Source organism: Osmerus eperlanus, chromosome 27 (assembly GCF_963692335.1).
Source record: "Osmerus eperlanus chromosome 27, fOsmEpe2.1, whole genome shotgun sequence".
Classification (NCBI taxonomy): Eukaryota; Metazoa; Chordata; class Actinopteri; order Osmeriformes; family Osmeridae; genus Osmerus; species Osmerus eperlanus.
The window spans coordinates 6,114,063-6,141,747 of record NC_085044.1 but is presented as its reverse complement, the minus strand read 5'-3'; the positions used below and the strand labels follow the sequence as shown (position 1 = coordinate 6,141,747).

At 48.4% G+C, this 27,685-nt stretch overlaps 2 protein-coding genes and 1 pseudogene across 4 annotated transcripts in view; 2 read left to right on the top strand and 1 right to left on the bottom strand.

Annotated features, from left to right (window-relative positions):
• The first annotated feature begins 400 nt into the window (after window positions 1-400).
• Window positions 401-2,081, top strand: LOC134013566 (golgin subfamily A member 6-like protein 22). Its single transcript, XM_062453067.1, has 3 exons — window positions 401-1,696; window positions 1,811-1,879; window positions 1,966-2,081. Exons 1-3 carry the CDS (start codon window positions 475-477, stop codon window positions 2,079-2,081), a joined length of 1,407 nt encoding a protein of 468 aa, XP_062309051.1. The 5' UTR covers window positions 401-474.
• Window positions 2,082-2,251: 170 nt separating this feature from the next.
• The window catches only part of LOC134013982 (GTPase IMAP family member 9-like), a 78,465-nt gene continuing 53,031 nt past the window's right edge, over window positions 2,252-27,685 (top strand). For 2 of the 3 annotated variants that reach the window (XR_009929008.1, XR_009929007.1), the window contains exons 1-2: window positions 2,252-2,345; window positions 2,723-4,157. Coding sequence is in view for 1 of the 3 variants with exons in the window: in XM_062453783.1 (XP_062309767.1) it covers window positions 2,327-2,345; window positions 2,723-3,972 (1,269 nt within the window). In the remaining 2 variants the exon portion in view is untranslated. Of the gene's footprint in view, window positions 2,346-2,722; window positions 4,264-27,685 lie in introns of those variants that run through there. The other variant, XM_062453783.1, reaches the window with a different exon arrangement.
• Window positions 19,334-21,459, bottom strand: LOC134013564 (uncharacterized; annotated as a pseudogene).

Below are 27,685 nucleotides of genomic sequence, written 5' to 3'. Positions count from 1 at the left end.
GGTCCGGGGGACGGCCCGGGGACCACGGAGAGCGAGCCGGTGGCTGGGCTGAGGTATGGGGAACCAGGGCCATTGTCGCTAGATTGAGCGACTTTTCGTTTCCCTGGTGACAAAAAATCGAATCTAGCAACAAATCTAGCAACTTTTAACGACTTCTGGTGAGTCACAACACTGTGCTTGTCAGCGTCCGACCCAGCTACCCGGTACCTCTGAAATTCTGGTATTTGTACCGTTTTTTTGTTTGAGTACCAACTTGGTACCGGGGTACCGGTTTTTGTGACAACCCTACAACGTACTGATATCAAAATAAATATCTGCGAATCACCAGCTGTTTAATTGATTGATTTCAAACCCTAATTCATATTTTTATATAACCCTCCAGAAATACAGCTGGACAAACGTCCAGAGGACATTCACAGACTAATAGAGGACAGGAACCAGAAGCTGAAGGAAAAAGAGACACAACTGGATGACATGACCCAGCAGGTGAGAGAGAAGGAGAGACAACAGGAGGAGCTTAGAAAAGACCTGCAGGACAAGAACAACCAAGTAGAGAAGCTCACAGTCCAACTGCAGGAGAAAGACTCTGAACTGGAGGAGAGGAACCAGAGACAGAGAGAAAAGGAGGGAGAATTAGAAGAGAGAGACCAGCAACTGGTGAGACTAGACAGTGAATGTAAAGAGAGAGAGAAGAGACTGAAAGATAATAAAAAAGAACTAGGAGAGAGAGATGAACTACTGAAGGAGAGAGATAAAGTGTGTAATGAGAAAGACAAGCAGCTGAAGGAGAAAGATGATGAACTAAAGAGGAGGCAGGAGGAACTGGGAGAGAAAAACAAACAACTAGGAGAGAGAGACCAACGACTGGAGAGACTAGAGAGTGAAGTTAAAGAGACACAGAAGAGACTGCAAGAGAAGGACAAACAACTAAGAGAGAGAGATGAACTTCTAGAGGACAGGAACCAGAAGCTGGAGGAAAAGGACCGACACCTGGAGGAGGTGAACAAGACACTGAGGGAGAGTGAAAAGAGGATAGAAGAGAAGGATTCACTCCTGGAGGAGAGGAATAAACAACTAGAGGACACAGAGAGCAGACTGGAGGAAACCAAAACACAACTGAAGGAGAAGAACCAACACCTTCAGGAGAAAGAGACACAACTGGATGACATGACCCAGCAGGTGAGAGAGAAGGAGAGACAACAGGAGGAGCTTAGAAAAGACCTGCAGGACAAGAACAACCAAGTAGAGAAGCTCACAGTCCAACTGCAGGAGAAAGACTCGGAAGTAGAGGAGAGGAAACAGAGACTGAGAGAGAAGGAGGGAGAATTAGAAGAGAGAGACCAACGACTGGAGAGACTAGAGAGTGAAGGTAAAGAGAGAGAGAAGAGTCTGGAAGAGAAAGACAAACAACTAGGAAACAGAGATGGACTTCTGAAGGAGAGAGATAAAGTGTGTGATGAGAAAGACAAGCAGCTGAAGGAGAAAGATGATGAACTAAAGAGGAGGCAGGAGGAACTGGGAGAGAAAAACAAACAACTAGGAGAGAGAGACCAACGACTGGAGAGACTAGAGAGTGAAGGTAAAGAGACACAGAAGAGACTGCAAGAGAAGGACAAACAACTAGGAGAGAGAGATGAACTGCTGAAGGAGAGAGACAGACATGTGGAAGATGTCAAAAATGAAAACATTAAACTTGGTAAGATTTCATGGCGTAACTTGTATTTCATATCATTTCTGTGATACATTTGAAGTGTTTTGTATTTGGAAATGGTATGTTTATGGATTATTTATTTTTTTCCAATTATTTCAGCACAGCAGATATGTGACCTAAACACTGAGGTAGAGAGACAGAGAAATGAGTTATCGTTTAAAACCACTGGTGAGTGTTATAATGTGAAGTTTTAGTTTGAATATTTCCCTCTAAATATGATGACCTCTGAATGGTTGTTTCATCTTGTGTGTTAGAGAGAGGAGAGATCTCAGAAGCAGCCCCCAAACTACCAATCAGGAGGAGACGCAACAGCTTGGATCTTCGTCCAAACAGTGAGTCCTCAACACTGTTAAAACACCTGAATATCTGACCCAGTCCATTCTCTATACACTGGTCATGCACCTACAGGAACCTGTCTAACTCTGGGTTCAGTATCATAGTCAGATGACTCTGTTGAGGTGAACATCTGGTATGAATGTCCAGGGTGACCCTCACGTCAGTAGTTTGAGCTGTGTCCTGTGTTGTGTTGCAGTGGGAGAGACCCCAGATACAGACCCACCACTACCACAGGATGAGGGTTCTACTGTGGTCCCTGGAGTCAGGAGGAGACGCAGCATGGATGAGCCTCCATACAGTGAGTCATCAACTCTGTTACAGACACCTACAAACACCTGAACATCTAACCCATCCTCTACTGTCCTTACATCTTCTATCCTACTGTGTGTTTCATAGTGATTATAAAGTTCAGGTTTATAATCTCAAACGGCCTGATACTACTATGTATACTGCTCTGCAGTTTTTTATTTTATTTATTTGATTATGATTTATTCTGAAAGAGATGTTCGTTATAGCCTTTAATTCATGTTATTCTATGCTGTCTGTATTTGTCAGATATCAATTACAGTTTTAAAACACAGCTAACTGAGTAGTTAATATCAGCCTTGATGTGCTGATGTACTTTCCTCTCTAACTAGACCAGTGGTGTGACCATGTCCCTGTGTTGTGTTGCAGTGGGGGGAGAGAGCAGCAGTCCAGACCCTCCAGTGTCTCCCAGTGTGTCTGAGCTGAGACTGGTGCTGCTGGGGAGGACTGGGGCTGGGAGGAGGGCAGCAGGAAACACCATCCTGGGCAGAGAGGAGTTTGGGGCCCAGGACAGCCCCTCTGCAGTCACCCAGAGGAGCAGGAGGAGAGAGGGGGACGTGTGTGGGAGACGGCTGGTGCTGGTGGACACTCCAGACTGGTTCTGCCCTGGACTCTCTCTGGAGGACATGAGACAGGATGTGGGGCTGTGTGTCCGTCTGTCCGCCCCGGGACCCCACGCCTTCCTCCTGGTCGTACCAGTGGAGCCCTCTGAGGGGGAGGAGAGAGGAGCCATGGAGAGAATGGAGGACATGTTTGGAGAGGGTTGTTGGGGACACACTGTCATTCTGTTCACCCATGATGACAGTCTGAGAGAGCAGAGCATGGAGGAGTTTCTCCAAACAGCAAGTCAGGACCTCCAGCAGCTTGTAGAGAAATGTGGGAACAGGTACCACGTCCTCAACATTAAGGACAGGGCCCATGGCACTCAGGTCCCAGAGCTGCTGCACCAGGTAGAGGAGATGGTGGCAGGAAACAGAGAGAGCTTCTACAGCAGTCAGAACTACCAGGAGGCAGATGCCCAGGTCAGAGAGATGGAGGGAAAGATTCAGAGGGAGAGAGAGGAGAAGATACAGAGGGAGGAGACAGAGAGGAAAGAGAAGTTTGAGACAGAGCTGCAGAACTCTCTGAAGAAGATAGAGGGAGTGATCCAGGAGCACGAGGGAGACATCAGAACACTCAGCCATCGAACATCTGAACTGGAGAGACAGGTGAAGGAAGAGAGGGATGAGGAGAAGAAGAGAGAGCTGGAGAGGGAGCTGAAGAGAGAGACTGACCGGAGAGAGGAGATGGAGAGAAAGCTGGAGAGATTTAGAGAGAAGAGAGAGAATGAGAGGAGGGAGAGGGAGGAGAGACACAAGCAGGAGATGGAGGAGTTCAGGGAGAACTATGAAGGAGAGGCCAGAGTTGAAGCAGAGAGAAACCTGATGAAGGTGGTCCTACCTGAGCTACAGAGGAGCATTATGATCTCATGCACAAAGATGCAGAAAGAGTTCAACAGACAGATGCAGGAGATGAATAGAGAGATGCAGGAGAAGAATAGAGAGATAAATAGACTTCAGCATAAAATAATAGATCTCAGTACTAAGTTTTTAGATGAAGTCCATGAAGTCAGTGCATAGAACAAGTCTTACCTAGGACCAGAGGAGGGGGTGGAGGAAGTGGAAGAGGAGGAAGAAGCTACTGATACAACTCCTTTCTATAGAGGGGGGATTGAACAGCTGACATAGCCAGAGAGCTGAACTTGATTCATACTGTGATGATGTCTGTAAATATCCTTTTACTCTGTGTATCTGCTGTTAAACTTGTTAAGATCCTGGAGAAATGGTCATTCGGGAATTCTGAAAAAAAAAAAGATTTAGGCATTTATATTTTATACTAATCTATTAAATAAATGCAAAAGATCCACAGAATATTTCTTGTGCTTTTTGTTGAACAGTGTTTTCGGAGGAGAATAAGGTGGTTAATGTTCTGGGGGAGAACAAGTCATAAAGAGCATTAGTCCTGTAGTTTCCTCTTCTAAACACTAGAGGGAACTAGAGCATAATTAAACAAGAGTTGTCTATATTGTTAACATATTATGTACATTCATGTGTTAAACCCTTATTTAATGAGACGTACAGGAAGTACGTCAGACAGGATCCAGACACACAGATGATTCCTCCACTGTAGATGGGTGGTGACAGTGAAGCTTGGCTCTGTGCAGACAGACGTACAGGGGGCTTCAGGGTCTCTGACCTGACAGGAGACCAGGCCCCACGGAGCACCAAGGACCCTGAACCTCACACTGCTGCTAACACCTGCCTGAGTACTGCTAACACCTGCCCCAGTACTGCTAACACCTGCCCCAGTACTGCTAACACCTGCCCCAGTACTGCTAACACCTGCCTCAGTACTGCTAACACCTGCCCCAGTACTGCTAACACCTGCCTCAGTACTGCTAACACCTGCCCCAGTGCTTCTAACACCTGCCCCAGTACTGCTAACACCTGCCCCAGTGCTTCTAACACCTGCCCCAGTACTGCTAACACCTGCCCCAGTACTGCTATCACCTGCCCCAGTACTGCTAACACCTGCCCCAGTACTGCTAACACCTGCCCCAGTACTGCTATCACCTGCCCCAGTACTGGTAACACCTGCCCCAGTACTGCTAACACCTGCCCCAGTACTGCTATCACCTGCTCCAGTACTGCTATCACCTGCCCCAGTACTGCTATCACCTGCCCCAGTACTGCTATCACCTGCCCCAGTACTGCTAACACCTGCCCCAGTACTGCTAACACCTGCCCCAGTACTGCTATCACCTGCCCCAGTACTGCTAACACCTGCCCCAGTACTACTAACACCTGCCCCAGTACTGCTATCACCTGCCCCAATACTGCTATCACCTGCCCCAGTACTGCTAACACCTGCCCCAGTACTGCTAACACCTGCCCCAGTACTGCTATCACCTGCCCCAGTACTGCTAACACCTGCCCCAGTACTACTAACACCTGCCCCAGTACTGCTATCACCTGCCCCAGTACTGCTGTCACCTGCCCCAGTACTGCTAACACCTGCCCCAGTACTTCTAACACCTGCCCCAGTACTTCTAACACCTGCCCCAGTACTGCTAACACCTGCCCCCTGTACTTCTAACACCAGCCCCAGTACTGCTAACACCTGCCCCAGTACTGCTAACACCTGCCCCAGTACTTCTAACACCTGCCCCAGTACTGCTAACACCTGCCCCAGTACTGCTAACACCTGCCCCAGTACTTCTAACACCTGCCCCAGTACTGCTAACACCTGCCCCAGTACTTCTAACACCTGCCCCAGTACTGCTAACAGCTGCCCCAGTACTGCTATCACCTGCCCCAGTACTGCTAACACCTGCCCCAGACCTTCTAACACCTGCCCCAGTGCTGCTAACACCTGCCCCAGTACTGCTAACACCTGCCCCAGTACTGCTAACACCTGCCCCAGTGCTGCTAACACCTGCCCCAGTACTGCTAACACCTGCCCCAGTACTGCTAACACCTGCCCCAGTGCTGCTAACACCTGCCCCAGTGCTGCTAACACCTGCCCCAGTACTGCTAACACCTGCCCCAGTACTACTAACACCTGCCCCAGTACTGCTAACACCTGCCCCAGTGCTGCTAACACCTGCCCCAGTACTGCTAACACCTGCCCCAGTACTGCTAACACCTGCCCCAGACCTTCTAACACCTGCCCCAGTACTGCTAACACCTGCCCCAGTACTGATAACACCTGCCCCAGTACTGATAACACCTGCCCCAGTACTGCTAATACCTGCTCCAGTACTGCTAACACCTGCCCCAGTACTTTTAACACGTGACCACACATTAAGATGCAGAGAGAGTTCAGCAGACAGATGCAGGAGAAGGATAGAAAGATAGAGAATTTGACGCAAAGACGGATGGATGGATCTCAGTGGTCAGTTTTTTAGTGGAGGTCAATAAAATCAGTGAAAGGAGAAGCCCACATACATAAAGGATGAGAGGGTGATAGAGGAGAGGGGGACAAGAGTGTAGAGGAGAGGGGAGATAGAGAGACTTAGGACCAGACTGAGAGATCTCAGTGAAGACTTCTTGACAGAGGTCCACGCTGTAAGAGAAGGTAGTAAAAGGAGCTCTCCTCACATGTAGAGAAACAGAGGGATGAAGTCAGAGACTTCATTCATACAAATATTGTCAGCTATAATTGCTGAATTTTACTATGAACTTCATGACATATGTACTGTATTGTGTATGTATTGTGGTAACATTATCGGCAAAATAGTCATGTTGTTGGATCATATCTGATGAAAGCACATTTGGAATTTATCATCAAAGGACAAACTACACACCGTTCTGGCTATATGAACCAGCAGTTTTCTGTTTAAACTTGCATGTTAACGTTTTTTCTACAATTGATGTCATGCAGCAGACCTCCGTGAATTAATTTGCCTCCTGTGGCGGTTAATGGTTTTAAAAGGTTGTGCTTTTTGTTTCCTTATCAAACCACCTCTAATACTGATCCATATCCACATTTAGCATTACATGTCTTGGTCTTGTCCTGGTATCAGTCCTTTATTTGGTCACAAAAAGTAAATGTAAAAAATATTTGTACAGCTGAAATAAAGTAAATCAGGTTACATTGTATTTTATGAATACAATTTAAAGTTTCATTAAAACATGTTTTAAGCACTGAATATTATGCTCAAGAAAGATAAGAATGTATCTGTATCAATTTCATTATTTAAGAAATTCAACAGTTCTTACAGTATTTCAGTGGCTCAAATGCTAATAACATCAATTCAAATACCAACATTTTGGAATCCGTTCTGAGAACGTTTAAGAAGTAGGATAAGTCTCACTGGACCAGGATTACTGCATTAGATCAAAAAGATCTACATGGGTGACGAGTCACTTGATCTTACTGCCAATCAACACTAACGACTGACAGGTGTGCTTCACAAACGAGCAGGTGAGCCGTAATGGCCAACTTTCTCTCCTGTCTCCTGGGAGACGGAGTGAGAGAGTCATGAAGGTCACAGGGGCCCTGGTAGCTCTCTGGAAAAGTGTGTACCTTGTACGTGAAGGTCCCTCTGCAGGGACCTGGGTTTGAATCCTACTTGTGCCTCACGTTCCCTGTCTGTCACTGATCTGTCCCAAACAAAGCAGAAACTGCTATAGTGAAAATATATTTTTTTAAAGCACAATTTAAAGATGTTCATTTTCTTATTTGACAGTATGACAAGAGGGAGGTGACACACAGGGGTCCCCCAGACAGAATCCAACTCAGCTGAACCAGGATCTGAGCCCACGCTGTCGTGTTGAAACCTCAGCCTCAAGGGCCCTTTCCTTCATTCAGAATTCAAACGTATCTTCAAAAAAGCTGTTTTTGTGTCAACCCTGAATGCAATACCGAGAGCGAGAGAGACAAAGGGGGTGAGTAGGAGGGGGGAGCCTCGGGAGGGAGCAGGACTGGTGGGGTCGCTCAATAGATGAATCATGCATGCCTGGTCATTGCTTCCTAATCTTCCTGCCGGGCTACAGGCATTAGCCTACATGGCGGACAGTGTTCATGTTGTGATGGGCTACTCTGGGAGGTGGCTGCTCTGGACTGCTTATTTGCTAACTTCTGTTCGTCAGCATGGTGAGTCACTTGCAATTAGCAATAACAAGGCCGTTATTTAGAAAGCAGTGAAACGTTGCATAAAATACACCAGGTGGATGCGTTTGTGTTACTTGAGCATATTTTATACATTTGTCATGATATATTTTACACATTGACGTGTGCAATGGCCCATGCTACACTTAGAAAGTTTGTACTGTAATAAAGTATATTAGATATGAATAAATATAATCGTATTAGGGCTCTTGACAAGCAATGTGACAGAATGCTTCACATCCGTTTTTACATGGTAATACCTTCAGTGACAACATTGTAGTTAGCTTCATCGTGTTTCAGCGGTACTAGATAGTACAGTAAAACTTAGTTTGGGGGAGGTTGATCTTTCCAGGGGTACAATGATGTTAACGTTGATCTTGTTTTGGTGACACAGCCTTCTACTGACCCTTTACAACATCCACTTACCCCTTTAACCCTTCCATACTGTCCCTTTTACACTAGTAATAACATTCAGCTCAAACAAAACCCTTTACTTTCATAGCAAGTTCCACAAAGCTACGTTTGACCATAGGTAAGACTATGTAGTGACATGGTAGTTAATGTTACCTCAATGTAAAGTGCTGCCTGGCTTTCTATGGAGAAAGACATGACAGCAAAGGCCTAATGAAGTGACTATTGTTCTGCCTCTGCCACTTTGTGATGAGATGTGTTTTGGTTTTCTCTCAGAACTGTCAAGTGTAATCAACAGCCACACTGTGGCTGTTAACTGTTACACAGCCAACACTCACACTGGGAAGACACGGACACGAGGAAGGGCAAGGTCACTGAGGCACAAGGCGCGCGGGACAGCGCATCAGCCAACACGTTTCCACAGCCCTTCACATGCCGGACATCCAGATGGTAAGGCTGCAAGAACAGAACCCACCTCATCAGGTGCTGGTTGGGGTTCTGGAAGGAATGCAAAAAGGTAAGTGGGTTGTGGTCACTATACACAACCAAGGGACCTGTCCCAACATAAACCTCAAAATGCTGTAGTTCCCAGACCAACGCCAACACCTCTTTCTCTATGACTGAATAGTTCAACTGGTAAGAATATAACTTTTTGGAGTAGAAACTGACTGGAGGCTCAATGCTTTCTGGACCAGCTTGCAAAAGCAGCCCCCACCTTTCTGGCATCCACATACAGGGCAAACAGCTGATCCATTTGTGGAGCAGACCACACCGTGGCAGAGCAGAGCTCTGAGGTCTGAACATCTTCAAAAGCCCTCTGACCACCAGGGGACCAGTCAAAGTGAACCTTGGAGCTTAACAGGTTGGTTAGTGGACACGTTTTCCAAGCTCTTTCTTGGTGGAAGGAGAAGGAAACTGGTCAATCACCTTCACCCGTAAAGGGCGCACTTGACCCTGGCCAACCACCTAACATAGGTAGGTCACCGTGGCCTGAGCAAATTCACACTAGGCCAGGTTCACTGTAAGCCGTGCCCAGGCTAAACGTTGAAACAGGGCCTGAATACGCTGCAAGTGTTCAGGCCAGGTGTTGCTATAGATCACCACATCATCAAAGTACACACGTCCAACCCGGAAACAACCTTATTCAGTAGACGTTGGAATGTTGCAGGTGCATTTGGCAGACCAAATGGCATGACAGTGTACGAGTACAGCCCTGAAGGAGTAACAAAAGCAGCCACTTCCTGTGCCCCAGACGTTAAAGGGACGTGTCAACACCCTTTGAGGATGTCACATTTGCTAACAAACCTTGCAGAGCCAACCTGGTCAACACAGTCCTCCATGCGAGGCAGGGTGTAGGAGTCAGCCTTAGTAACGGCATTAACCTTACGATAGTCTGGACATGGTGGAAATGTATGATCGGGCTTCTTAACCAACAGACAGGGAGAAGCCCAACTGGAACTGGAAGGCTCAGCAATGTTATGGTCAAGCATGTATTGGACCTCGGCATCCACACGGTCAAACCGCTGCCTGACGGGCTCAGCATTCCCCACCTCAATGTCACCTTGAATGAAGTGTGTGTGAGAGGGAGCATCAGGAAACAACGGTGGGAAACCCTGCACGATCTCCGCCAGCTCTCTACACTGGGCGCCCCACAGACGACCCAGAACGCTCTCCAGCTTACCCAGGGACTCCGAGTTCCTCAGTCGACCTCTGAGCACACGGTCGTCTGGTGTGGACAGCTCCTCCTCAACCCTGCTGCCACCAGGAAAGGAGGAGAGTCTGCAACCCCCACACCCGCAGCCCCAGGTTTCAACTCTTTTCCTATTGGGTGGAGCAATCAGATCGTTCTGATCCGAAACATTATGAACCACTGAATACGGACCGATAAACTTGGCTTGAAAAGGAGACCCGACAACCGGCAACAACGCAAGTACCTGATCACTGGGGCTCTGAGATCTTGTAAGAAGTAGGATCTGTCTTCCATAGTGAGTCAGGGAGAACCCAGAGACTGACACTCTCCAGAAGCTGCTAAGCCCCGAGGGGGCGTTTCTTCAATGTTGGTCTGACCTCTGTCTCTCTCTGGAGACCACAAGGGAGCTCGCTGGCAGCTGATTGGTGGACGGGGCCCAGCTGGGGTGCTTGGGGTGGTGTGTTGCAGGGTTGTTGTCCATGGTGCTGCTGGTGAGAGGGGATCTACATTTATTTATTTATTTAACCGATGGCCTGGCAAAAATCAGAAGCTTTTTGAGGGAGAGGGGAAGGGTGCTATGAAATAAAATCAGGTTAAAAAGCACAACGGCACACAACCACAGCAGTACAACATACAGGAAGAAAAGCTACAAAACAAGCAGGTTAAACAAAGCAGGGCATTAGTACATAGGGAATTAGAGGGGATACAAATGTTAAAAGCACAAAGAACACAAAGCAAGACACAGAGACTATTTACAACAACAACCACAATCAAGACATAGACTGACACTGGCAGGAATGAACAAAGGATACAGGCAGGTGAGAAACAAAGCAGGCAACCTTGGTGCAACAGTAGGACAAAACTAGGCAGTTGGCAACAGACCATAATGACAAACCATGGGGATGAATAGAACAACAAAGACTGAGGGGAAGGGTTAAAAGGTGAGAGAGCATTTACAGAAATCGGTGAGGATGAGGGAAATGGCTTCTTTGAAGGCAGGGATGGAAATGAATTTGTCCAGTTTGAGATGTTTTTGCATTCCAGTCAGAGGGGGCAGCAGACATACAGGTGGGGATTGGTTGGAAATCAAAATAGGCGTCAGAAGTGAACAAAGTGTCTGGCTAGAATCCAGAAGATGATGCCCTCTGGTGGTGAACAGGTGACAGTACATAGGGACGTGTAGGTGTTACAGTCAGCCCTGAAACTATGATGGTGGAAGTGATTCACAATGTGTGTTACACAATAACACACCATTATAATCAGTTTTATTTACTGTAAGCAAATAGTTGTTTATGTGCATTTCATTTATTTAAAAGGACTCAAATCCCAGACGGGCATGTTCATAATTGTATTCCTTTAAAAACAAAGGTTACCTCTCCTCGTAAGACTTTTTCCATAAGTGCATTATCATTTTTGTCTGTGAATAAAATAAATCATGTTTTTTTTAAACAGCAAAGTCCTTGTGGAGGACGGGGTGACAGTTAGGTAGGCTGTGTGGAACACGACAGTAACAGAGGGGAAAGTGGGTTTGAATGTGGTTGTACATTCCTGCATCGTAGCTACCTAGGGCTGGGCACTGATGTGCTGCTGGGTGCTGCAACATCCAGGAACTCCACACACACCAGCAGTGGTGGACACATTCATCTGGGAGGCACGGAGGACAGCCACTGCCTGATGGATCTTAGAGAGCAGAGCCTGTGGAGACTCCAGCAGGTGGATCAGCTCATCGTTGTCCATCTCCAGGAACATTCCGGTGAGCTGTGAGCCAGGCGTGGTTGCACCTTGTGGATGAGGGTGATGAGACACTCTCCCAGCATCAGTTTCTGGTAGTGCAGAGGAGTGGAGGCCAGCGTGGAGGCTGTCAGAGGCTCCTTGCCCCATATGTAGACAGCAGGCTGGAGAGAGGCAGGGCACATATCATAGTTAAATACACACAGTTAGATAGATACACTAGACACACAAGGCTATTGCTGCCACCTTGTGTATGACACATTTAAGTTATAAATGTCTGTACGGTATATGTCACAAGCTGGACATTATTTTTCCACTGTGTTTACTTGGTTTGCAGTGATTTATAACTTGGTTTGCAGTTATTGTTATTTTTCCTCTGTGTAGTTGTGTATTATTATTTTTCATCAAATGATATTGTCTTTTTGATGACTTATGCCCTCTAAACCTAACTAATGAACATTGACCGACAGGGCAAGCGGTCAAAAGGAGATGTGAGTGTCTGCCCGCTGGGCCTATGGGAGTGGGGTGGGGGTAGGAAACTTTGCCCCTCACCAAAATAGGTGAAGACTCTGTACAGGAGAGCAAGAGACAACAAGAGACAACAAGGAGCGAGCAGCTGCAGAGAAACACGCTGGGAGAGGAGGAAGACAGGGAAGCTGCCATGTAGACGCTGACCATGACATCTAAACGCCACAGGGGACACTAGAGAGTTCCCAAGCATGAACGCACACCCACAAGGCTGCTCAACACACACCTGGGAGGTAAGCCACTGCTTCCTCCCAGGACAACTGTTCACCCTGAAGTTTCCTTACTTAGGGTTGCGTGTTGCTGTGGGTGTACTGAGAGTAGAAGTATTGGGTGCGGTGGGTCTCTGGTGGGTTGTGGAGCGGGTTAGGGTCAGCTGGATAGTCCAGCGGAAGGGCAGGGTGAATCACTGTCTGTGCTGGACGCACTTCTGGTCAGTGTTTCTCTGTTTACTGCTGCAAGAGACTAAAGAGGAGAAGGACTGCAGCGAACATCAGGACCGAGGAGCCAGCAGAGAGCAGTGTGCTCTCTGCCTCAACCTCTCCTGCAGGGGGCTGACTTTCTGACTGCTGCCTCCAGCCAGCCTCAGAAGAAGGAGAACATAGTTAATATGTAACTACTTCTGATGATGTTAATGAACTCTGCCCTTAAAGGAGTGGAGAGAGAGAGGGAGTCTGAAGGAGAGATACATGTGAACTCTGCCCTTAAAGGAGTGGAGAGAGAGAGGGAGTCTGAAGGAGAGATACAGGTGAACTCTGCCCTTAAAGGAGTGGAGAGAGAGAGGGAGTCTGAAGGAGAGATACAGGTGTACTCCTCCAGATGGTGGAAGTGGCTCTGCCTCTGCATCAAGTTGTTATAGTGTTACTGGAGTTTGTTTTATAAATGATGTGAGGTTTTAAAGAGACAATAAGAAATGTCAATAGTAGTTGTGTGGAGTGTTGTGCATGAAGACTAGAGCATGTAAGAAGATATCTGTGCATATCTACTGTACCTAACACAGTTAGCCAGGACACTTTACAGTGAGAGAGTAGGATTATCTGTTCAAATAACTCATTTTGAAACGACCTGAAACAAGGGAGTGTTTCTTTTGGGGGGGAAAAGATGATATACTGATTCAATCTTTGATGTCATTGTAGGGGGGTTTAATAGGGGCCTAACAACCAAAACTATTCAAAACAATACTATTACTGTATTTAAAGGAATAGGCCAGGGGTAACCGAGCCAGAGTTGTCAGACTCACAGACTCCTTCAAGCAGTGTGCTTTTGTAAGAATCTGTTGAGTGCTTGCAGGCCTTAGTCAAGCCAGAGCCGCCATTAGACTTCTTCTCACACACTGCGGCGTTTCTGGATTTCTTGGAGCGCCTGCTGGCCTTAACCAAGCCAGAGACATCATCAGCTGTGTATGAGTCTGGGGTCTCCTTCATGTATTGTCCACACTGCTACTGCTCCCAGTGAGCAGTCATCTGCTATACTCATAGAAGTATGGAGAAAGAGAGAGGGCAGGGCAGAAAGAAAAGGATGGGGGAAGAGACACAGAGAAAGAGAGAGGAAGGAAGGGGTAGTATAGATGAGCAAACAGAACTGTCTGTGTTTCAATATTTGATCCAGATCCTCCATCACCAGACAGCTGCTGTCTCCCCATTCTACCCTGGAGGCAGGTGGAGGCAGGAGGAGGCAGGGGGAGAGGGAGGTGGGAGGCTAAATGAGGTTGGGGTTGGGGAGCCTGGGTGAGGTTAAGAGGAGGTTGGGTGAGGTTGGGGGGAGGCCAGGGGGATGTTGGGTGAGTTTCCTCTGTTGCCATCCGTCCCTCCCTCTATCTAATCTCCCCCATCTCTCTCTGGACAGTGCTGGTCTACGTTCCTGTGAGCAGCAGTGAAGAGTGTTCCCCCTGGTGGTGTGTTTGGGGACTGCATCTGTGACGGTTTATCTCTGCAGCAGCAGCTCACTCAATACTGTGAGGATGCCTCCTCTCCTCTCCATCTCTCCTTTCCTTTACCTCCCTTCTAGTCCTCTCCCCTCCTCTCCTGTTTTTAGATGGGATTCTGTTAAGCACCACTTTAACCCTGTTGATCCTTGGCCACGTTTTCAAGCCGTGGTGATCGATTTGGGAAGGCCTGTGTGTATGTAGATCAAACTATCTCCACAACATCACCTGCTTGACTTCATGAACCAATAGTACCGCTCTGTCCATTTCTCTATGTAGATGTTTGACAAAGAGACACAGGTTCCTCTGCTGTTGACCAATCACCTCTCTGAACTTGATACTGTGGAGGAACATTGGATTTCCTGTGTACTTATGTTATTCACTAATCAATAGAACTAGTCATTGAATAGTATGTTTTCATGTGAGTTTGCTATTGATGAGAGTGGATTGTGTCTATTTGTCAGGTTAAATAGATGTTCAGGGTCAGGAGAAAGTACTGGTTAAACGTCCTTGTGATGACGACGGGCTCCACCTATGATCTCTCTCTGCCCTGAGAGTGGTCATGAGCTGGGAGCTGGGAATCTCTTTCTCTGTGACTGTTGTAACACCATTACTGCCTGATTGTCACTATCTTATGTTTACTTTCTTGTGCCCTATAAAAGATGGTCCTCCGGCCTTCAGAGCGGAGAAAGACATGATTGAGACCTCAGCCTGGTGTTGTCATTTATTGTCAGAGGTCTGGTTTTGTCTCCCAATCTGCAGATTGAAAATGCTTACAAAAATCCAGAACTCAACTGAACTGAGTCACTCCGTTAATGAAGAGACGTACAAAACACTTTCTTCATTAATACCATGATTCAGTAACAGACAGCAGTGACTCTGTTCCTCCTGTGTTTGACCTCCCTGTCACTGGTCTCATGACAACTTCTGCTCCTTCTAGAACTTCCTCAGGAGAACTGTGCTGCTCTCTGCTGGCCTCAACCTCTCCTGCAGGGGGCTGACTTTCTGACTGCTGCCTCCAGCCAGCCTCAGAAGAAGGAGAACATAGTTAATATGTAACTACTTCTGATTTTACACTTCTTAATGAACTCTGCCCTTAAAGGAGTGAAGAGAGAGAGGGAGTCTGAAGGAGAGATACAGGTGAACTCTGCCCTTAAAGGAGTGAAGAGAGAGAGAGAGGGAGTCTGAAGGAGAGTTTCAGGTGAACTCTTCCAGTCTGCCTATGCACTACGTTGTAATAGTGTTATGTTTTATAAATGCTGTGAGGTTCTAAAGAACGAGACCCTGTCCTGTTTCTTGCCCACAAACACTGCAGACCCACAGGTTGCCACAACATACACACATGTACACAAACATACATGCACACCCACTCACATAGATACACATTATGTAAACATACACGCACACACAGCCTGACACGTCAAATATATAATAGTCTCAAACTTCCTTTGACCAATAACCTCTGATCTTGATAACATGATAAGGTAAATGTTCCTCCTGAGTTTGCTCCTTCTAGAACTTCCTCAGTAGAACTGTGCTGCTCTCTGCTGGCCTCAACTTCTCCTGCAGGGGGCTGACTTTCTGACTGCTGCCTCCAGCCAGCCTCAGAAGGGAAATGTCTGCATGTGTGAAGAGTAACTTTGGTGCTTCATCTGCAGTTCCTCATCTGACCTCTAGGGATGGAGGAGGGGTTATACACACCTGTTCCCCACCCAGGTTAAAGTGCAAGTGTTTCTACAGTACAGCAGACGAATTAAGAAAATAAGTTTAGATCATATGTACAACCATGGAAAGGTATGAATTACAGATAGCTAGAGATTTATATTAAACATCTGTCTGATAAAGTATTGGAATTCAAGTTCAGAAAAGGTAAGAAAAGAACTTGATGTGTTCATGTCCGTATTGAGGAAACAGCAGCAAAAACATGTTTCTGTGTGACTCAAAGGTCAGAAGAATATAGTCCTTGTGGTTTGCCATGTCGAATGGAACAATAAGGAAACAGTCATGTTTTGTAATGTTTTAGCATGATCAAGTGTTGTAACTGTCTCTATACAGGAAGGACACATGGCAGAGGCCGGACAACACAGTAAGTGGACACAAGTAGTCATTGTTTGCATTGAAACATTAAGTATAAATGTACAAACATGTACAAATATGTTCACAATCTGACATCCCCAGACATCCCAAGTCTCCCGGAAGGTCCGGGAGTCTCCCGCATTTCAATAGCGTCTCCCTGACGCCCGCAAATGCTGTACAATCTCCCGGAAATCGGGGATTTTGTATTTCGAGCGAGCGAGAGACTGTCTAATGGGCATTTCTTGTAGAGATAGGTGCAGCATATCGCGCGTCGTGATTGTGTCTGGGGAGGGGTGGGGTATGTGCAGGTTGAGGGGGTACATCATGTACATCATGTACATCATGCGTCCGGATTGCGTCCCGGGGGGGGGGGGTTGTGGGGGGGGGAAATGAGTCTCTGCAGGTTGGGATGTCTGCATCCCTCTAGTCATTAAATGAACACATTCAATACTAAATGAACATATGCAGTATACCAACATTATGTTTGTTTGTATGCTATCATTCTGCTGTGTTGTGTGTAACCCTCTCTACAACCATCCATGCTGCTGTGTTGTATATAACCTCTCCTTACTGGTTACATTATCATCCATGCTGTCCTTCATGTTTGCTAGTGATGTGAGTTTAGATTCTTCCTACACGTCTCTCTAGGTTGAGTGTGTATAGAGCATATAGAGTCTGTGTGTGACTGTTACTTCATAGATGCAGACTGTGTACTTGTCATGCACCTGCAGAGATGTCAGTATTGTTTCTCTTCTCCTCAACAGATGAGTTTAAACTCAGGGTACCAGAGAGGGCTGTGGGGGCTGATAGGAGAAAGGATGTTACCGTCCCATGTCACCTCTCTACTGAAACCAGCGCTGTTGCCATGACGATCAGGTGGTTTAAGGAGACAGAGTGTATTTACCTGTATAAGAATGGCCAGGTGATAGAGGGGAGGGGCTATGAGGGCAGAGTGAGTCTGGTCACCCAGGAGCTGAAGGGAGGCAACGTGTCTCTGAGGCTGAGAGACTTCAAGGAGTCAGATGATGGAGTGTACATCTGTCAGGTCACCTATGGAGGACAGAAGGAGGAGGAGGCTGTGTATCTATTGGACATAAGTAAGTGTTCTACAGCTACAGAACATGATTATGCACATCTCTACATGAACTATGACAACACAGTCTCTCTGTCTGTACAGATACAATTATACTTTCACATGTAATTATGAGTTAGAGCATTAGAGGTGTTCTGACTTATCTGGTAATGCTGCCCATTCTAACCCCTCTATACTCTAAGCTTGTAGAGATGTACAGTATTGGAAGAGACAGGCTCAAATCACTTAGTAGTGATGCAAATTTGTGAAGAATATGTTGAACAAACAATGCACTCAAATGCATATGACATCACTTAATTATCTTACTGGGTTGAAGATGATTATTCTGAGATGTTATATTCTTTCAGTAAAACATGAAATGCTGTAGTCTATATGTGGAGATGAAGAACAGTCATCCTCTTCATGAAAGAGCCTGAACACAGAACACAGGAGCTCCATAGATTACACTGATGTATGTTGATGTAGGACTACTGACATAGAGCAGCGGTATCACATAGAGCAGCATTTTATTGTTGCTCTTAGTTCATCTGCTTATGATAATAATGATGTATTCCTTTCATAGGCTCGTTAACGTTAATTCTGTTGACTCACAAATTTGCAAATAACATGTTGGTACTATATTGTAATATGATTGATGTTTTAATTATCTTTTTCATTTCTTTTAAAACAGTGGGCTGGGGTGAGTAATTTTTAACTTCTGCATTATAACAACACTAAGTAAAAAAAATTACCTTTATCTGTTAGATAGTAAACATTACACTAAAGTATGTTAGTGTTGTCAAACGTTCAGAGTGAACCCGAGTTCACAACACAGACATGGGAGATGAGGTGAGGTCTAGGAAGGTTTCTTGTAGATGATGGTAGGAGTTGAGGAGTGATGGTGAATGTTGTGGACAGGCTGGGAGCAGAAGTCAGTTACTTTGGAGGATGTTTTGAGGGTAGTTGCAGAGCAAGGTAAAGCCATGAGTGAGTTAACACAGGCTGTAAAGAATCTCGTTACTCCAGAGGTAGGCACTAGTAGAAGGACTAGCAGTAACCTGCAGACACAACCACAATTCACAGAGGAAGGCAAACCCATATGTTTCAGTGTCAGTCAGAGGGACGTATCACTAGGAATTGTCCCACAAAGGGAAATGTAACCGGAAAAGATAGCACTGTGTCTGGTGTGCAGGGAAACGAGACCCCCGGTTGTGTTGAGTCGAGCAGTTCGGGGGTGCACCTCAGACTCATCTAAAGTCAGCCCATCTCATGACCAGTTATTAGAGCGTGCTGTGGGAACATGTCCTGTAGTGGAGATCAAGATTGGGGGGGTTGTAGCATCTTGTCTATTGGATACAGGCAGTCGAGTAAGTATTATTTCAGAAGGGTTCTTCTTTTGGGCAGGGAGGATGGAGATATGCTCTAGACATCTGGTTGGCTCAAGTTAACAGCAGCCAACGGTTTAGACATACCCTATCTGGGGTGTCTAGAGTTAGTGGTTGAGACAATGGGCATGACAGTTCCAGACTGTGGGTTCTTGGTGGTGAAAGATCCTCAGAGTCTCCAGATGTCAGTGCCTGGAATTATAGGTATGAACATTATCAACAGGTGTTGATAGTTAGTACATTCCGAATTTAAGACTACTTTAGGAGGAGAGTTAGATTGGGATTGGAGAAATGTTATCCAGCAAGTGCAAAAATGTAAAGTTGACAAGAAGGCCATGGCTAGATTAGCTGGTAAAGAGAAAGTATACATACCTGCAGCGTCCATGGTAACAGTGAGGGCCCAGGGGCATGTCAAAGGTGCAAAGCAAGGGGAACAGATGTTGGTAGAATCTGTTAATACCTGGGTCACGGCCGAGCAGAAGCTCAAGCAGATCCCCAAAAGGAACAGACTCACCTAGCGGGCTGCAGCGAGGCTGATGCCAGCCTGAGTGTGGTGAAGGTCAGGGAGGTTGGTCCTGACGTACGAGCGGTATGCCTGGGAGGACCAGCGACCCAGGAGCTGGATGGTGTGGTCGGCCACGCTTTGGCTGGAAGCTGAGGAGGCCGCACCGATCCTGAAAGAATGTGCTGAGTAAAGAGAAGGGCCGTTACCTGATTTGGCGAGGAGGAGGCGGAGATGATGGTGGAACCAGAAACGGGAGGCGACCTGATTCTGTGGTGAATAGTGGGCTGGAGGGGAGGGCATGACTTCCTGCTTTGGAAAGAAGCAGGTTATGCAGAGACTCATAGGGGCTGAGGGGAGAGTTGAGGCGGAAGAGGAAGCTCTGATTTGTTTTGCTGCGTTTCAGGGTGAAGATGAGCGTGTGTGGGGAGTGTAGCGTGATGTCGGAGATGCATGGGTGAGCAGAGGGGTCAAAGGTGGAGCAGGTGGAAGTAAATTGTGAGCACCTAAGGAAGCTGAAGGCCAGGAGGAACATGGCCTCTAGGGTGGAATCGGTGGAAGGGGAGGAGTAGCCAGTGCGCAGTGTGTGTATGCAGGCGGCTAGCAGGTTGGCAGTGAGGGGGAGCCGTGCGGAAGGAGAGCGGGGATCTAGGCGCTTAAGGCCTTTCATGGGACTGTGGGAGATGGCTGTGCAGGGGGAACCGGAGAGCAACTTGCAAAAGAAGTTGATGCCACTGAGGTACACGTGGATGGTGGAAGTGCGGATGGAGAGGTGCGTGTGAGCGTAGGAGATGAAGCTGGTGATGGAAAGGAGGTCGAATGAGGGGAAGGTGGAGCAGTGTGGAAGGACTTGAAGCACTTCCAGGCTGTCCAGTAGGTGGAGAGTGTACGGGGGGACAGACCTTGGAGGATGGCATCTTGGGTGTGGAGGTGAAGGTCGTGGAGGGGTGCCGTCATGGGAAGGTTGTACAGGAAAACGGAGGGACCGGAGTGGGAAGGTGGTCCGCGTCTGGGGCCAAGCGTCTGAATTTGTGGAGGGAGAGACGGGAGAGGGAGTCAGCAATGGTGTTGTGGTGACCGGGGATGTGAGCGGCTCTGATTATGAACTGATGTGTGACTGAAAGCCAAGTGAGGCGGCAGATGAAGGGCATGGCGGTGATGGAGTCTGATCGGCCTTTATTGATCCGGGAGACGACGGCAGTGTTGTCGGAGTGGATGAGGATGGATTGGCTTGACCATTCGTGGCCCCAGAGGAGGGTGGCGATGATGATGATGATGGGGTAAACCTCGTGAAGTGCGGATGAGGGGGTCAGAGAGGGAGAAGGGCAGGAAGGGAACTTGGAAGGCCATGGGGAAGAGAACCAGCAGCCGTTGTAGTAGCAGCCGAAACCAGCGGAGGGGGAATCATCCGCCCCTTCTGCAGCAGGGGGCGGCCCCGGCGGTCAGGACAGGAGGGGCTGCGGGGTGATGGGGTGGGGAGGGGCAGGGGGAGGCGAAAGCGGGCGGGGGTCCGGGGGCCAGGCTCAGGGGCCGGGCGGACCGCGACCGTGCACTCCAGGGACGGATGGGAAGGAGCGCCACACAGGGAGCAGGGAAGGGCGGACCGGGCAGCCAAAACACCACAATAGATTTCATTGTCCAGCGAGCCCCAGTAGGTGGCCTCATTGAATTGCTGGAGCCGCCCCGCGGCCTCGGAGGAGAACCGGACGTGATACGTGTAAAACCCGGAGCCCCCGAACCGTAGGGAGGACCGAGCTGCAGGATGAGGGAGAGATAGTCGTCCAGCTCCGCCGGGCGCCCGGGAAATGAGGAACAGACGACGTCCCGGAACAGGGAGAAAGCGTAAGAGAACTCGACTGCCGTGAGCTCCCGTCGCCGGGCGGGTTCAGGGTGGCGGAGCAGGACGGGGCCACAGGACCCGACGATGGTGCGGGGGGCAGAGACCTGGGACGGGAGGAGAAGGTCGGCCAGGTCCACGTAATCACCCTGGAGGATGGCTGGAGGGAGGGAGACCCGGGGGAAGGTCTGGAGGCAGAGGGGGCCGCGGGGCGGGCAGGGGGAGGCGCCGTGGCCAGCATGAAGGTGGAGGCAGGGGCGGGCAGGGTCCTGACGGGAAGGGCAGCAGCCGGGGCGGGCATTATGTCCGGAGCGGAGACACCTGCAGGAGGGAAGGCACAGGGCAAGGTTAGAGGGGCGCAGCCTGGAGGAGGCAGGGCCAGACCAGAGCAAGCAGGGGCAGGGCCAGGCGCAGGGCAGAGAGGCAGCGGAGAGCCCATGGAGGCGATGAACGCCGCGGACAGGGCAGGAAGGTCGGCGAGGGCAGGAGGAGCAGGGAGGGAGGGAGGGGAATGGGGGGGGGGGGGGGGGGAGGGGGGCGAGGCAAGAGGCAGGAACCCACAATGGCGCTGCCCAGCGCCCTGCAGTGGGAGAGGCAGGGCAGAGCGGGAGTGGGAGCGGGGAGGCACGCCGGCCCCCAGAGTCCCCGAAGCAGAGGCGGAAGAGCCGAGCCTTCAGATCCAACCGGGACAACCGGATCCCCCGAGCCCGGAGGAGGCGCTGCAGGCCGGCAACGGTCTAGTCGGAAGGCTACGCTGGTAGGTCCGAGGCGGCGGACCGCGGAGCGGGCGGGGCTAGGAGATGGAGAGCAGCGCGAAGAGCTGGAGGAGGAAGGGAAGCGAGGCCGCCCGGGGCCAGCCGCCGAGCCCGGGAGCATCCCGAGCGGAAGGCCCGGGAGGCGGAGACCTCGGAGGACGGCAGAACCGACGCCCGGGAACAGGAAGTGGAGCCGTGGCACCCAGGGAGGCGGAGGAGCCCGGAGCAGCACCACACGGGGAGCGACCGGGGGTCTCGGGGACGCAGCCAGAACGCCGGGGACGGGACCGCCTTTCCAGCCGGGAGGGGAACTCGTCGTCCGACGGGAACAGGTCCAGAACGTCCATTCCTCCGTAGACGTCAGGGCCGGGAGGAGATCTGCGGGAGCCAGGAGACGAGGCGAAGAGCCGACGAGTTGAAACAGCAACGGGAGCAGCAGACACGCAAACACGCAGCAGAGAAGACAGAGAGGCAACGAGATGTACGCACGCCAAACAATAACATGCTAGCACAAGGACCAGAGGAACGGAAGAGACTTCATGCAGCACTCGTAATTGAAAACGGGGAGTTGGGTTCGGTCGCATTCCTCCGTGCTTTAACTGGGCTGATGCGTATCAGTTGATTGGAGTGAAGGAGGAGTCTTGGTGCGCTATCTTCCTCCCGAACTTCAGTTAATCTAACTCCATTAACACATACAATCATGTTCTGATCAGTTTAGAGGGAACTTTGATGTAGCTGTAGTTTGATGAACAGAGTGTATTAACCTGTATAAGAATGGCCAGGTGATAGAGGGGAGGGGCTATGAGGGCAGAGTGAGTCTGGTCACCCAGGAGCTGGAGAGAGGCAACTTGTCTCTCAGGCTGAGAGACTACAGGAGGTCAGATGGAGGAGGGGACATCTGTCAGGTCATCGTAGTGTGGGTTTGTGGTCCAGGGAGGGTCATTGTTCTATAGGTAAAGAACATAATTATGAACATCTTTACATTAACTATGACGACACAGTCTCTCTGCATGTACAAATACAATTATACTTTCAAATGTAAGTTGGAGTTGGAGCATTAGAGGTGGTTAGCTGGTTATAATGCCCATTCTAACCACTCTATACTCTAAGCTTGTATATATCTACAGTGTTTGATAAGACAGGCTCACTTAGCAGTGGTGCATAGTGAAGAACATGTTGAAAAAACATGCAACTCATAGCGCCATAGATTACACGGATGTATGTTGATGTAGGACCATTAACATACAGCAGCTGCATCTCATAGAGCATCCTTGCTTTCCAAAAATCTGGTTACTGACACTAACATGTTATTCATCATCAATGTTTAAGATGAACTCACACAGTATACTGATGTGTTCTGTTTTAATGATGTTTTAACTTTCTGTTTCATATCCTTCTACAAAACTTCAGAACGAGGTGAGTAATTTCAAATATCTGATTCAAGACATACAACATTATAGGTTAAGAATGTACCAATATATTTTAGATTTTGAAGATAACACTGCTATTGCTTTCTTTTAAATGTCATGGTGCCATTTTTTTAATATCTGAAAACTCTCCCTTCATGGTCAAACCTGTGAGCAGAGATACACTCACAGTATTATTCAGATGTATCCCATAATAAGTTGTGCTGCTAAGCTGCACTTGAACCTGCTCCCTGGTATAACACCACATAGAGAAGGACCCTAATAAGGAGAGGATGAATCCAATGTGTTATAAACTCTCACATTTAAGATATTTTGGCAAAGAAAGTATGCATCAAGGCTGTCCTCTAACATGTATTAAAACATACTATCATGTTTTGATCAGTTTAGAAGGAACTTTGATGTAGCTGTAGTTTGATGAACAGAGTGTATTAACCTGTATAAGAATGGCCAGGTGATAGAGGGGAGGGGCTATGAGGGCAGAGTGAGTCTGGTCACCCAGGAGCTGGAGAGAGGCCCAGAGGTCCAGGGAAGGTCAATGTTCTGAAGCTACAGAACATGATTATATACATCTCTACATGAACTATAAAATACTCTACAGTCTCTGTGTACACAAATGCAATTATACTTTCACATGTATAAGTTAGAGCATTAGAGGTGTTCTGACTTATCTGGTTATGCTGCCCATTCTAACCCCTCTATACTCTAAGCCTGTAGATGTGTCCAGTATTGGAAGAGACAGGCTCAAATCACTTAGCAGTGATGCAAATTAGTGAAGAACATGATGAACAAACAATTCACTCAAATGCATATGACGTCACTTAATTATCTTACTGGATATATTGTAAGATGATCATTCTGAGTTGTTATATTCTCTCAGTAAAACATGACATGTTTATATGTGGAGATGCCGAACAGTCATCCTCTTTATGAAAGAGCCTGAACATAGAACACATAGATTACACTGATGTATGTTGATGTAGGACTACTAACATTTTATCCTTGCTCTTTGTCCCTTCTGCTTACGATAATAATGATGTAATAATGATGTATTAATTGCATAGGCTTGTTAACGTTAATTCTGTTGACTGTCAAACATTTGTTAATAACATGTTGGTAATATATAATATGATTTTAATTATCTTTTTCATCTCTTTTTAAACAGATGCCATTGGTGAGTAATTTCTAACTTCTGCTTTTTAACAACACTAAGTAAAACAATTGCCTTTATCTTTTAGATAGTAAACATTACACTAAAGTATGTTACTGGTGTCAAAAGTTCACAACACATACATGGGGGGTGAGTTCTAGGAAGGTTTCTTTTAGATGATGGTAGGAGTTGAGGAGAGATGGTGACTGGTGTGGACAGGCTGGAGTGGAGGAAAGACTGGCAGGCAGACAAGGAATGACCCTGAGCATAAGGAAAGACTGTTGGAATTCAAACACAAAGAGCTAAATGAAAGACTACAGAGGTCTTAAGCATGTCACTACCACTGGAGCTGAAACAACAATCTGACGAGGTCTGGGAGTGAGAGATGGGTTCTTATACTGTGGAGGAGATGAGTTGATGAAAGGCAGGTGAGCTGATTGTAGATGAGGAGCAGGTGTGTTAGTGGAGCTGGGAACCAGGAGAGAGGGAGAGAGACACGCCCAGGACACAGACACACAGAGAGACCAACAGGGGGCACAGGAGAGGGAAACACAGAAACACAATAGAACACAAGCAGGCCGTGGCGGTGACAACTGTCTTTTATTTCATTATGACATGATTGTTAAAAAAAATCTGATAACTTTATATTAAGTGAACTTAACTTTACTTAATTTGTGTGGTTCCACCCTCTTCCACATAACATTTCAAATACCTCCCTTATTGGTCAAACCTGAGAGCAGAGATACAAACATGGAATAGTTCAGATTGTATCCTATAAAAAGCATTGATCTTGAGGTCCACTTTAAGCTTTGCTCTGGAAAATCACATCTAAATCTAATTTTATTCATATAGTCCTTTGTAAAAAGCAATGTCACAGAGGGCTTAACAGATGCCCATAGCAATGCCCCTCAACCAACCTTCAAGGAAGACAGGGAAAAACTCCCCGTAAAACTATTTGCGAAAAACCTTGGCAGGAGCAATTCAGTGAGGGATTCCCTCCTCCAAAGATGGTCAGTGACAGAGAGGTGCAGACCTCAGGCTAAACATAGTCATACATTAGGAGTAGAGAATACACATGTGTAAATGGATATTGAAACACAGATATCCAGGGTTCAACACTGCTCTGAATTGGCGCATGTCAGTTTAAGCAATGGTGGGATTGGCACAGTATGACAGGACAGCCAGGTAGAGGGACAGGAAGGGACCAGGAACTCTGTGTTGTCCTTCATAGGAGACCGATGTCCACTGGGCAATTAAGTCAAATGTAGGCAGACTGTCATAGACCGATGTCCACTGGTGACTAAGTCCAACGTTGGCAGACCGGCGGCCAGGCAAAGGTTGACAGCTCAACACCACAGGGGGGGGGGAGGGAGGACAGAGAGAAGAAAGCAGGATTAGAGAATGCAAAGGAACACATAACAGTTACAATGACAGTAAGGGTGAGGTCCCCACTGGTCAAGTGTTAACTAATGCAGCAGATCAGCAGACAGCCTAGACACCAAGACAGCGCCGGCCCCCCTAGGTAGGAACAGGAAGTCTGTTCCAGACAAGATCAACTCTAAATAACAACACACTTTTCCCCGTCGTATTCAACTAGTGACACAAGTAACAAACCAGGTCAGGTTCTCTTTATTTGTCATTTCCAGTTGCATGATACACACAGACACACACTTCATCAGCCATAACACTGACTAAACAGAATGGTTTTTAATCTAGCTTTGAATAGTACAACAGGTAAAACACTACAGACGGAATAACTCTAAGTAAAAAATTAATCTAATCTAAAGAAAAATCGTTCGAGCGGGGGGCCAGGGGCCAGACTCAGGGGCCGGGCGGGCCGCGACCGTGCACTCCAGGGACGGGTGGGAAGGAGCGCCACACAGGGAGCAGGGCAGGGCGGACCGGGCGGCCAAAACACCACAATAGATTTCATTGTCCAGCGAGCCCCAGTAGGTGGCCTCATTGAATTGCTGGAGCTGCCCCGCGGCCTCGGAGGAGAACCGGACGTGATACGTGTAAAACCCGGAGCCCCCGAACCGTAGGGTGAGGTGCAGGAGGAGGGAGAGATAGTCGTCCAGCTCCGCCCGGCGCCCGGGAAAGGAGGAACAGACGACGTCCCGGAACAGGGAGAACACGTAAGTGAACTCGGCTGCCGTGCGCTCCCGTCGCCGGGCGGGTTCAGAGTGGGGGAGCAAGATGGGGCCACAGTACCCGACGATGGTGCGGGGGGCAGAGACCTGGGAAGGGAGGAGAAGGTCGGCCAGGTCCACGTAATCACCCTGGAGGATGGCTGGATTGGAGGGAGGGAGACACGGGGGAAGGTCTGGAGGCAGAGGGGGCCACGGGGCAGGCAGGGGGAGGCACCGTGGCCAGCGTGAAGGTGGAGGCGGGCAGGGTCCTGACGGGAAGGGCAGCAGCCGGGGCGGGCATTATGTCCGGAGCGGAGACACCTGCAGGAGGGAAGGCACAGGGCAAGGTTAGAGGGGCGCAGCCCGGAGGAGGCAGGGCCAGACCAGAGCAAGCAGGGGCGGGGCCAGGTGCAGGGCAGAGAGCCGGCGGAGAGCCCATGGAGGCTATGAACGCCGCGGACAGGGCAGGAAGGTCGGTGAGGGCAGGAGCCGAAGCCAGGGAAGGAGGAGCAGGGAGGGATGGGAGAGGGGGGCGAGGCAAGAGGCAGGAACCCACAATGGCGCTGCCCAGCGCCCTGCAGTGGGAGAAGCAGAGGCAGAAGAGCAAACAAATCCCCCTCTTCTTAGTCCTTAGCCCCAATATAAGGGTCTTGTATGTTTACCCAGAGTTCAGATTTGGGGTAGGCCTCTCTTTGCACCCAAGGAATACTGAACACAGAATCATTCTTATACAGGATAACAGTTACATCTTTAACTTTTCTAACAGCCAGGTTATCCAGGGACTCATAGGGGCTAAGGGGAGAGTTAAGGCGGAAGAGGAAGATCGGAACAGCTGGCCTGATCTGATTTGCTGCGTTTTAGGGTGAAGATGAATGTGTCTGGGGAATGTAGCGTGATGCCGGAGACGCATGGGTGAGCGTAGGGGTTGAAGGTGGACGTGAACTCGAGCACCTCAGGGAGCCGAAGGCCAGGAGGAGCATGGCCTCTTGGGTGGAATCGGTGGAAGGGGAGGAGTAGCCAGTGCGCAGTGTGTGTATGCAGGCGGCTAGCAGGTCGGCAGTGAGGGGGA